General features: G+C 42.2%; 2 protein-coding genes across 2 annotated transcripts in view; one reads left to right on the forward strand and one right to left on the reverse strand.

Moving 5' to 3' along the window:
* PARP9 (poly(ADP-ribose) polymerase family member 9) overlaps positions 1-3,275 on the reverse strand; it is an 8,927-nt gene extending 5,652 nt beyond the window's left edge. The window contains 3 exon segments of the mRNA XM_005416019.2: positions 1,269-2,096; positions 2,823-2,933; positions 3,197-3,275. Coding sequence (XP_005416076.1) covers positions 1,269-2,096; positions 2,823-2,933; positions 3,197-3,275 — 1,018 coding nt within the window.
* DTX3L (deltex E3 ubiquitin ligase 3L) lies at positions 3,274-11,118 on the forward strand. The gene is made up of 5 exons (XM_005416020.2): positions 3,274-3,448; positions 3,910-4,133; positions 6,451-7,974; positions 8,659-8,876; positions 10,148-11,118. Exons 1-5 carry the CDS (start codon positions 3,274-3,276, stop codon positions 10,215-10,217), a joined length of 2,211 nt encoding a protein of 736 aa, XP_005416077.1. The 3' UTR covers positions 10,218-11,118.
* Positions 11,119-12,415: the final 1,297 nt, after the last annotated feature.

The raw sequence follows: 12,415 nt of genomic DNA on the forward strand, positions 1-12,415 counted from the left end.
GCAAGCCTTGCTATTACAGAGAGCATTCTTTCTAAGCACAATTCCTGTACAGAGGCCTGACTGCCACAGATCAGCTGCTTGAATTTTCCTACTACTTACTACTAGAGCACTGGAATACATCAAAGTATGCACTTTGCAGTGGCACAGAAACCAACAGTGTGCACAAAGCTGTTCCAGTCATCAAGAGTGCACTGAACAGAATTATTACTCTCACTATCTAAGCGACCCACGTGCCAGTTATCAGCAGGAAAGAACTATGGATGTGGCTGTCATCCCAGCCTTAGGATAGCAAGGACACATCACCAAATAGCAGTGGCAGTACACATAAGGGAACTGCAAAGCTAAGATTGTTTCCAATACAAATTGTTTCCAGTGGAAAAAGCAGATTCCCATACTAGGTGCGCTGTATTTCAAATATCAAAACCACAAAAAACTTGTTTACAGAATGCTGATAACAGCAGTAATTGTTCTAACCTTAATTGTTGAATATTTTCTAAAGACAAAAGAACATGTTTTCCTCATGGTCTTGAGGGCATGTGCATCTTTCAGTGCTGTAGAATTGGTTAATAAAATTCCCTGCAAGATCAACTTTGCAATCCTTTGTTCTTACACCAAAAAACAAACTTCCTTTTAAATTATGACACTTCTTTAAAATAAAAATTTATTTATTTTTTAAGATATAGTATTTGCTAAAAGTAAACACCATTCCTGTGATGTACCTTGCAGTCTAAGAGCTCTGTTGAATTCCTATGACTGAGGTAATCTATTTTGCATCAGATTTTCTAGCTAAAAAGTTAAACAATTTAAGTAATGCTCTATTTAAAGGTAAGGTGCACATCATCTGTTTCAGTGTTTGCTGAATAATTCCAGTAATGGAGTTATGAGAACATAAATTATAGGAAAAAAGGCAAGGCAGAAAGTAAGAGACTACTTCTACGGAGTACATTATAAAATGTGAACTCCTACATATGAAGAAGATAAACCTTAACGCAGAGATGTATTATTAAATCATTCAATCTTTAGCTGCTTCCTGTTATAACAGCATGTATACAAAAACAAAATAAAAACATTCTAAAGTTCAACACCCATTTAGACAAAAACCAACTCCTTGCTACTATGATTTAATTACCATGTGTAAATTCTCGTCAAACTGAGAAGAAAACCATTTAGTGGACTGATACAAAATGTGTTCTGAACTCTTGGGCTCCAAATCCTGCAAAGACTTGGAGGCAGCACCATGTTGCACAAATGACAGGACAGACTTACCTTCAGATCTTTGGGGTGTTGTTCTATGATGCGCATGCGAATGTTTTTATGTATGAGGTAAGGTGAGCTTAGCGAAGCTGGCACAGTCTCTTCAAGTGAACTGGTATCACCCAGAAACTTTTCACAGGCCTTCTTTATGGCTGCCACTGTGGACTCCTCAATGTTCACCAGGCGGATTTCCCTGAGACAGCCTGGGGGACTTGTCTCAACAAATTCCTTTACAGCCATTACAATCACTTTAGAACACAAATCAACTGGGAAGGCATAGACACCTGAACTCACTGCTGGGATAGCCACAGACTTTAAAGCTCTTCCTGGATCACTAACATAATGCAGAACATTCAAAATAGCGTTGCGAAGTAGATCACAACACCTTTCCTTTTCGGGAAGATGCCACTTTGGACCAGCTGCATGAATAATTTTCTTACAAGGAAGCTTCCCTCCACCTGTCACTGCTATTTCACCAACTTTGACTTCTCCATACCTTTGAACATAACGCTTGCTTTCCTCTTTTATTTCTGGCCCTCCAGCCTTTACAAGGGCAAGAGCAAGACCTGCTCCATGTTCAAGATACTCATTGGCTGCATTCACCACAGCATCAACCTTGTGTCTGGTGAGATCATCCTTATAAACACAAACGTCAATGCCCGACTTTACTTTTTTCCTGTATACTTCACCAGTGCTTTCTGCTGCTTTTCTAAAGGCCAACGTACAGGCAAACCTTTTGGAAATGAGATTATTTAGACAGTTTTCTCTTCTCTTGAGAGCTTCATAGGCATCTTTACTGATGGGCATCATCAAATTGACCTCATCCATTACGATGTTTGACCCTAGGATACAGAATATAAAGTGAAATAGAAGGTATTACTATCAAAACATTTATTTTTATCTAGAAGTGTGGTTTATAGCTCTCAATTTTATCCAACTGCCATTGCTAAATATTTTTTACACACTCTAATCTTTTCTCTCCCCTTTTCAGAGGTTTAGAGAACCCAAGGAGGTTCATTTAACTGTGCCACAGAGATCTTATACTGAGTTTTAATTCTATGAGTCTCATTTGGTCTGCACTTAAAGCCCACAAGCAAGTTCCTTCTTTGTATGGAATTTTGTATGAACTCAGAAAGGCTTTTTAAACCACATTTTTTAAGGAACAGTTTTTACAGTATTACTATGGCTATACAGCCCTCTCCTGGCAGATGTCAGCAGTACTATACTACAGCAGTTATGTTAATTAGTTAAAATCAATTTGTGTGAGTTTAGTTGAACTTTCCTCTGGGGTATACTACCTGCTTGTAAAAAGTCTGACGTTTTGCACTTATAAAGCATACATGCCGACTCATTAAAAGACTTCTGAGTTCATGCTTTTAAAAGAGAAATGCAAGAAAGTCCTGTTGAAGTAATTAATAATAATGTTGATTCATAACCGTGTCTATTTCACATTAATTATGAATTTCAGGTTGCTTTTTGTTTTTGTTTTCCGGTTTGCTGGCAGCAGCTGTCAGTTTTCAACTTACGTACAAGTACACACTTCGCAGATGGCTAAATGAGAGGCTTACCTAAAGCGGGCTTCCCTCTGAGGAAATCTGAAACGTAACTCTATTGTAACAAAAAGAGAAAAAAAAAGAGAAAGTAAATGTTACAAGCAATAAAGTACGTGAGCTGCCTTCCTACAGGAGAGATTCTGTTTGAAATCAAACCAGCACCAGCTTTTCAAACATCTATACGAAGTTTTCTAGTGTTTAAAATGCTGGTCGGAGCTGCGGGAGCTCTGTGGGTGAAGTTACCCTCAGATTCCTCCGGCCCCAAATAACTCTCAGGAGTGAGAGGCCGGGCGGAGCCATTCCCGAGCGCCAGGCCAGAACAGGACGGGACTGTTCTGTTCCCCTCAACCCCGCCGGGAGCTCCCGCCGCGCTCGGACGCCCGCGGCACCCGCGGAGCGGGAAGCGAAAGCGAAAGCGAGCGGCGGAGCGCGAAGCGAAAGCGAAAGCAGGCGGCGGGGCGGGATCATGGCGGCCGCGCCGCTGCTGGTGCGGGTGAGCCCTGCCCTCGCCGACACCAAGAAGGCGATCTCTAAGCTCCAGAAATACTTCCAGTCGCGAAAGCGGTCGGAGGGCGGCGAGTGCAACGTGCGCCCGGGCCCCAAGGCCGGCACCTACTGGGTGGACTTCTCTGAGGAGCAAGGTACGGGCCGGGCGTGGGGAGCGGCTGTGAGGGGACTGGAAATGGCCGCCCAGGCACCATTCAGTGCCCCTGGGCAGGGGCGGCTCTAGGGCCGCTGGTGACCATCACGTTTGTAGGTAACTTTATCAGGCTTCTCTGCCTTTGTCCAAATTCAGAGAGGATCTCATTAATTCATATAAATATCCTATAGGCGTGCCAGACTTTTCGGTGGTAGCCAGCGACAGAACAAGGAGCAGAGGGCATAAACTAAAACACAATAAATTTCACCTTAACATGAGGAAGAACTTTACATCGAGGGTGGCAGAGCAGTAGGACAGGCTACCCAGGAGGGTCGTGGCGTCTCTGTCTCTCGACACATTCCGGATGACCCTGCCTTGCTCCTGGGATTGGGCGGGATGATCTCCAGAGGTTCCTTCCAGCCATAACAGTTCTGTGATTCTGTCATTCTGAAATTACCACAGATAGGAAGCGTGTGGAATCCCGCTCAAAACACACCTTGGAATTGGATGAAAGATGTTACGAGATAGTCATCCTGCCGGAAGAAGGGGACCCGGGCAAGAGCCGGGTTACAGCGCACGCCTCTGCCAGCTACAGCAAGGTCACTGCTGGCCCTTCCCTGCCCCAGCTGGAGCAGTGGGACAACGGTGGCTATGGGGCCACAGCAAAGGAAGACCTTACCAGAAAGGTATATCAGGAACAGCAATGTCACAACCTGCCCTGCTTGTAGTTCCATGAGTTCTTTATGTTGCACTTAAATATTTTGTGCCAAAAAAAATGTCAGTTATGTGATCTTAGATAATGAACTGGGGGCCAGGAGTGACATTTGAGTGTCGGACCAGAGGTCAATCTACACATGTTTACAGGCAGCATGTTTTCCAGCCTGACTCTGGCAGGTGCCAGCCACTATTCCCCAAAGCAGCACTCTGGCAGGTTTCAGGGGGTAGTATGCACCAAGGGCTGCTCCCAAAAGGTAGAAGAATTGTATGAGATTTGGATCCTTTCCACCTACACCTTTCACCTACTCTTCCACCTTTCCACCTACTCTTTCAATATGGTTTGCACCTTGAGGCAACCCTAATTATCTCCATCTCTTCAGCATTAAAAAAGTCTGCTGTGATGTGACTTCAAACATGATTTCAGACACTTTGAACTAAAAGTTACACAGAAAAGATCAGCTGTGTTTAGGGACATGGGATAGGGCAATGTGGTGTGGATGTGGCTCTACCAAGACACTGATACGTGGCTCAGAGAGTTTTACCCTGTTTTGCTTGGTAACATAGCAAAGCTTTTGGAGTATAGCATGTGCTAACATAGTGTTTACCTGGCTTCTATACTGCAAATTTCCCTATCCTTCTGTCTGTGTGAACTGCAGAAGCGAACATGTTTGTTATTATTTTTCAGAATCCTGTTTTCTGCCCTAACTCTTGGAGTTACTAAAGCATGACTTCTGGGAAAATTTTAAGGAAAGATAATGAGTGAAACCTAGAAAGTCTAATATTAATAAGAACAATGAAATATAACTTACAGGTCATGTTAAAACATGTTATGTCTGTGTAACCTGGCTCGAAGGGGATAGACAGATTCTTTTGGGGATCCTTGGCAGAACAATGATGTAGTTACACTAAGATGTAGTTATAATGGTGCCTCAGGTTTTGGCTTTTATATTTTTCAGATTCTGTACTGCTTTAGTGTGTAGTTCTGAGCTTCATATTAGGGGATAGCAAGCTCTCTTCACAGAGTAGGGAGACAAAACAATTCCTGCTCTAGGTGGGGACCAAGGACAAATGGTCCAAATCTCAGGCCCAAGAGCATAAACAACAGTGGACTATAAGTGGACAATTAACTCCAATATGCAAATGGACCAGAACTTACAAAAGTGAGAGACCTCGTGACCTCTCATCCATTTTGTGACCATTTTGGTTCACCTTGGGTGCAGCCCTGGCTGGGCTCTTGTGCTGCCCAAGGTGGATCCATTGAGGCCTTCTAATAAATACCTACTTTATTCTTTAACTCCATCTAGTCTCTGTTCTAGGTCAGCCTTCACAAGGCATCAACAATTAAAGCTTTTTGCTTTTTAAAAAGCATAGAGTTAATGATCAGAATACCAAAGGATTTCTACAAATCAGAATCAGTGTAGGACAGTTTTGTAAGTCATGTAGCACTGTGCTTGATAGCACAGCTCAGCTTATGGTTTCTAGTCACCTGGACCCTCTGCAAGTCATGTCATATCTTAATACTTGGGTTGCTGTATTGATAGAACAATCACAATCTAGACTTGAAAACACATAAAAGCATCTGTGTCATCCAGTCAGTCCTCAAAGGAAGCAGAGAGCAGTGGATGTCTCCCTGGCCACCAAGGGGTCCTGTGGGTTTCACTGTCCAGCCACAATTGTGGTCTCCATTCCCAGTTAGGAATTGTAACTGGTTGATCTTGTAGGCAGTGCCATTCAACCTGCCTGCTCTGGGATGGGGTCAGCAGCACCGGGTGGGCAGGGTACCTGGGACCTTTGAGGCCAGTAAGGAGGACACTGGTCAGTCTGGTGTCCAGAAACCTTGAGGGTGATAGGGAGGGAAAGAAAAAAATTTGTCTGCTTGGTGTGCAGGACTTCTAGGGCCTGGTAATGATTGGAAAAGGGCCTAATACACAATGAGCTCAGCCACAGAGGTTGCCTGCCTTTAGTTATGCTAACACTCTTGTCAGAGGTTGGATCAGGGAGTGCTGGTCACAGTCTCAGCCTAAATCGCAGTTACTGTCTTTCCTCCTGCAGTGCTGGTGACATTAGGGCATTTCATTTTTGCTGCTGACTTAGAAGCAGATTGTGTTACTCACCTGTTTGTACTGTTAGTGTATGTGACATAAAAGAAATAACTGTGTGCAAACTTGTTTGTAGTAATCTGGCACTGCTGGGATGGACAGAGCTTCTCCCTGCTGAAAATACAGAAGTAGCAAGCAGAGAACCTTAGGGAAAACTAATGTTGATGTATTCTTGTCTTTTCTGTAGATATTTCTTACAGTATCTGCTACTTTGAATACCAGTATGTTCACTGAAGACCAAAGGGAGAAAATTACCATTATGTGTCCAAATTTAAAGAGAGAAGGAAACCCTGGCGTGGATGGCTCTGAGAAATTGACAGGAGATTTTACAGATATTGAAAAAGCTTATCACTACTTTGAAGATATCCTTGCAGGCAAAGACCCAAACCATGATTTTTCACATTCTGAATGTAAGAATGGTTTGAAAGATGAAAATGGCCTGAATACTGAAGAAGTGGTTGAGTTTACAGTTGTGACAGCTCTCTATGAATATTTTATTCATACCCGCAAAGCGGAAATCAAAGAACTACACAAAAGGTTTGGAGCATGTATAAGAATTAAAGGTCATGATGAGGATAACACATTCATATACATATCTTCTGATAAAAGTCCTGCATTGTTACAAGCAGCTAGTGATTCTTTTATCAGAACTTTCCAGGAAGCTACAAAAGATCTGATACAGGAAAAAGTTCCCATAACAAAGAGTGACACATTAAAAGAGATAATAGTAAAATTAAATGAAAGGTTTAGAAATCTCCTTGCTAAAGAGGAAGGGAATCAGTTGCTACTCCGTGGTCCAGGGAGTGATATTTTAGCTGCCCTAAAATTTCTAGCAGGGGAAGGTGAGAACAACCAAGCTGAAAAGAATATGAAAATATCTGAATGGTACAAATACAGGGATGGAATTGAAGTTGATGCTTCGGTGTTTAAATTGTTGGAAACCATACTAAACAAAGAAATTGAAAACATAAATGGCAAATTTGATACACTGGTAGAAATAAAAGAGAAGTCATATGGCCAGAAGACCATAATATTTAGGCCTAAATCCGAAACTTCTGATATGTCATCACATGCTACTGAAAGTTTCATCAATGCATTTCAGAGTGCCTCTGCAATGTTAAGAGAAAAAGTCATCAGCTTGAAGCTTTCAGAATATCAGAAGAAAACTTTAAGTGTGCTACTTAATGATAAGTTTGAAGATCTTCATGTGAAACTTCAGAAGAATGAAGATGAGTTAATCATAAGGGGTTTACCAGACCATCTTTGTGCTGCTGAAAAGTACATGAAGTCCCTTCTGAGCACTGTAGGGACACAAACTGGGAATAGGGCACCACTGTCCTCTGACCTCAGCTCTCAAGAAGCTACAGGAGCATCTAAGAAGTCCAGTGTCAGGCAAAAGAATAACCTTTCTTCTGAAGGACAGACTCAGGCAAAGACAGAAGAAAAAGATGATGAGTGTCCAATTTGCAGGGACACAATTGAAGATAAAAAAATACTAGAAAAGTGCAAACATGCATTTTGCAAAACTTGCATTGACACAGCCATGGCTTATAAACAAACTTGTCCAGTTTGTAATACTGTCTGTGGAGTCCTGACAGGAAACCAACCAGAGGGAACAATGTCAGTTAGAACAATCAGTTTGTCTCTTCCTGGTTATCCCAATTGTGGCACCATTCAAATTGACTATGATATGAATGGTGGTATTCAAACTGTAAGTATGCTTAAATATTTCTTAAAGATATTTTTCCCACAGCAAAACCAATATTGAATACAAAATTAATTATTTTCCCATTATTTGAATGCATTTTCAGGGAGGACATTTCTTTATTTTGTACAAATATGCAAGTGTTTAATTCAATATTTTTGGGCGTGATTAAGTAAATACAGTAGGAATGAAATAGTCAGATGATCAGCCTCCATTTTATATGCACCAGGACAGAGGTACCTGTCTTTAATTTGTACAGTGGGAATAACTGAACCAAAATCTATGTAGTGATATCATATAAGCAGTTTTGCAAGTATAATGAGAATTTCTGGGATGTTCTCTTTGCTGTGGACACCAATGTACAAAAATAAATAGTGGGCTGGTTTGGTGAGAGCTTTCCAGGTGAGAAATCTCCTTTTGTTATGGGCTTGGATTCGTGACTAGAACTGAGAATGGAGTAAATTAAAAAGTCACAGGTGCAGCACCATGCATTTGGGAGAGAAAACAGGGAAAAACAAATTTTAAAAATAACAATGGGTGCATGAGCGATGACAAAAAAGTGTGAATGAAATTTGTATGAAATAAAGTATCTAAAGAGAAAAAACTCAGAATCAGTTATCAGTTGTGCTATGTCCTTCTGAATGATTTATGTTATGCGATGTGGTTTGGTTTTGTTTTTCTGCAAAACAGAGCAGTCACCCAAACCCAGGGCAGCGTTATGGGCCAGATCACCGAAGAGCATATTTACCTGACAATGAGGAAGGGCGAGAAATTCTGCAGCTCCTCAGAAGGGCCTTTCAACAAAAGTTGATTTTCACAGTGGGGCAGTCACGTACTACTGGTGCACGAAACGTTATCACATGGAATGATATTCACCACAAAACTGCCATGGAGGGAGGACCTACCGTGTAAGTAGTCTTGTCTTTGTGCAATACTGTTGTTACTCAAATATGTCAGGAAGACTGCCTTGAATATCTTCCACATTTAGGGCTTTCAGATTTTGTCACTAACAGAGTGATTGTGGAATGCCCTATGGATCCAGATCACCTTCTCCTATTTGGAAAGTTGGAACAAGGATGAGCTTAGTGTTCTGCTGCTCCTCAGACTACTCATTCACCAATGAATTTGTAAGGCACTTAGTTAATAACTGCTTTGATTAGAACCTACAGGACCACGAGCTTTTGATGACACCTAAGGTTGGACTCCTGATTTATGCCTCTCCTGTTACCTGCTGTTGTGCACCAGCAGGTGCTGGTCCATTATAATCCTGGTAACGATGGCACTCATCATGTTGTAAAACGTGATTTGAAATTCTGCTTAACAGAGCTAACAGCAGGAAGCAGTAGTACAGAGATGGTTTCATGTCCTTTTAGATGCTAGGAGCCAAGAGTTGTGCAGCACTTAGTGGGTCAGAGCACAGGACACAGTGCCAGCCCCAGCCATAAAAAGGGTTACCCCATTTTGGCTGTTCAAGCTGTCAAAGGATTTTCTGAGTGAGAAGATGACTGCCCTATCCAGTATTTCTTGAGAACTTGCTGCACTTAAATGAAAGGAGCAATCACCAGGACAGAGTGTGAGCTGCCTGCAGCAGAGACAAGAGGGAATCTTGGACCAGTCCTTTCAAGCTTGTTGCAGCCTCTAAGGGGTAGATGGTGTCTTGCAAGCTCTAAAGGCGCATGTCTGGATCCTCCTGACTGGGCTAGGATCATTAAAAGAGCAAAACGTATCAGTTTTACTTTATCCTTCACTCTGTGCAAATCCTCTCTCTTGCTTATCACGTGCCTCGTATGCAGTTCTGGTGTTGCACTACTTCAAGTCCAGAGGTGCCATTTTGTTTGTGAATTGAAGGCTCACTTGGATACGCTGGAGGTCTGATTTTCTTTTTCAAAGATATATACCCAAACACCCTATCATTTTGAAGGGAGACCCAGGCAGCTTTGAAAATCAAGTTCTTAGTATCAATTTGAACAACAAAATGTAGCAGCTCCTTAAGTTTGTAGCTTTATGCTGTCTGTATCGCTTCTGTGACTGGCAATATGGGTCTGTTTTCTCTCTAGAGGAAGACCTGCCTAGAATTTGTGAAGAGATTTCTAAAAGGACTTTGATGAGATGATTTCATAGAATTGTTAAGTGCTTCATTGCAGAAATAGCCCAAACAATTCTTCTCTTCATCTCCTAGGTTTGGTTACCCAGATCCTTCTTATCTGCAGCGTGTTCGATCAGAACTGAAAGCAAAAGGAATTGAATAAGGGAGTAGATCAACTCTCAACTCTTAAGTGCAATGACTAAACATACAGCAGTTAATGTACTATTCAAGCTCTGAGGGAAGTTGTTTTGTTTAATTGCAGTACCTAAATCGCTTGTATTTCACAGTTAGCTAAGAAAAGTAATCTTTTCTCATCAAACAATGTATGTTCTTTTCACAAATCAGATACTTCCTATATATGTAGCCTTTACAAAATTTGGTTCTTGGGAGTGTAGTATCAGTACTGTTTGCACTTTGTGTATCTTGCTTTACTAGCAAATCTGATCGGCCCTTTTCCCCACAACTCTTCAGTCTGATTTGCAAAACCTTTAGATCCACTACTTTTATTAGATGAAGCACTTCTCTTAGCTTTGCATTATGATGTCTGTCAGCATGGCTGGCATCATGTAATCTAATCTAATCTAAATCTAAAATTTGTATGCAAATTTGTTTGCAAATATGTAATCTAATCTAAAATTTGTATGCAGCTATGACAGTGTTAGCTGTGATAAGGTTATGGACTTCTGCTTCTTTTCATGGTAGAAATTGCCTTAGTGATTTGGGTTTTGCATGTGAAATTAGCCATGGATCATGTACAAGTGGGTACATGGATGCTCAGCTCTGCAGAAGTGCTGAATACTGAGAGCTGTGTTGGAGCAAACGGGAAGTTACAGTGTCTGTGTCCATATCTGATAGTGGGCTCCTGGTTCTGTGCCTGCCATTGTGCTTAAACTGAAATATAGCTTTAAAATCAGTTTTCAACTATAAAACTGTATTCTTTCAATTGCATCCAATATAGGTTTAAATTGTATCATAAAGATACTTTGCAGTGCCTAAGTAACCTGCTAATTACCTATGTGGTGGTATGTCACACAGACATGATTTTTAGTAAGTTGAACCATTTCTCTAAGGCTACTGAGGACAACTAATAAAGAAAGTACAAAAATACCACGTGTGTTTCTTCTGTACAGGTTTTTCCTCCTTTTTGCAACACATATAGCTGTATATATTTTTTAGATTTAGGAGCTTCCCTGCAACACCATGTTTTGGGGCAGTTTGGACTCCATGCCACCCCCTTTTCAAAAATGTATTACTTTTTTTTTTTTTTTTTTAAGATTCCCACGTTGTAAATAGGCACTACAACTTTGCCACCTTGACTTTCAGGTTTAGTAGGAGTGGGCACCGTTTGGTTTCCATGTGGGCTGGGATGTCTTTCCAGCCCTGGTTTTGTGTTAGTGTATTTGTTTTAATATTTTACATTATTCCATGCAGTAAAATAGCAGAGGATGCAGTAAAATACCAATATTCCAGTTGTTTCTAAGTGACTGAGCTTTTCTGCACATGGAAACAAGCTGTCACTTGGGACAGTGCATTAGGAAATAACAGAGCAACAAGTTGCCCACCAAGAAACAAAGGCATCCCCATGAGTCATTCAGCAGAGTATCTGATGAAACCTAGGCTTAGCTGGATGCTTATAATTTTTAATTTATTTATCCAATTCTTAAATGAATGTTCAGTGAAATTAGAGGGGAAAACTTCATTTATCTGCTATTTTCGTGTCCCATATTTGGCTGCAAGGGTAAAATACACTCCACAAAATAGCTGAAAACAAAACTTTGCAAGAGAAAGTCCTGAGCACTCAGTTGAAAACTTCTCAGCTAGCTGAAAAGTTGGTCTGAAGTAAACACCCATTGCAACCTTCCACGGTTGTGGAAGCATCTCTGGCAAAGAATGATGAAAGTGGTAATTTTAGTTTGCATCATTACTTCATTTGAAAGGGTAAGGGAGGGAGAGAGCGAGTGTTAGCCGGTGGTTAAGCAGTGCAAGTTCAGAAGCTGAAAACACTGTGACACTTGGTACGGCTCTGTGGAGGCTCAGGGGGCTGTGCAGCCCGGGGCGGTGAGGGGCCGGTCCTGTCCCGTGAGGAGGCGCGGCGGAGCGCAGGATCCCCGGCCGTGCCGATGGGCCCGGAGGCGGCGGCCTGTTGCTGGCACTGGGCAGAGCCCCAGGCGTCTCGGGTTCCGCGGCCGAGAATCGAAACCGAAAGCGGCCGGAGAGGAGCGGCCGGGCAGCCATGGAGGGGCTGTGCCCGTGCTCCTTCCCGCTGCTGGTGCGGGGGGACTGGGGCCCCGCCGAGCCGCCGGCCGCGCTCAGGAAGAAGCTGCTCTGCTACTTCCAGAGCCGGAAGCGCTCGGGCGGGGG

This window comes from Geospiza fortis, unplaced genomic scaffold (assembly GCF_000277835.1).
Source record: "Geospiza fortis unplaced genomic scaffold, GeoFor_1.0 scaffold112, whole genome shotgun sequence".
Classification (NCBI taxonomy): Eukaryota; Metazoa; Chordata; class Aves; order Passeriformes; family Thraupidae; genus Geospiza; species Geospiza fortis.

Excerpts from the sequence above, each read along its gene's own strand:
- DTX3L (XM_005416020.2), top strand. The coding sequence starts at position 3,274 with ATGGCGGCCGCGCCGCTGCTGGTGCGGGTGAGCCCTGCCCTCGCCGAC. Across the intron at positions 7,975-8,658 it reads TGAATGGTGGTATTCAAACT|AGCAGTCACCCAAACCCAGG; the intron begins GTAAGTATGCTT and ends TCTGCAAAACAG. Across the intron at positions 8,877-10,147 it reads ATGGAGGGAGGACCTACCGT|GTTTGGTTACCCAGATCCTT; the intron begins GTAAGTAGTCTT and ends TTCATCTCCTAG.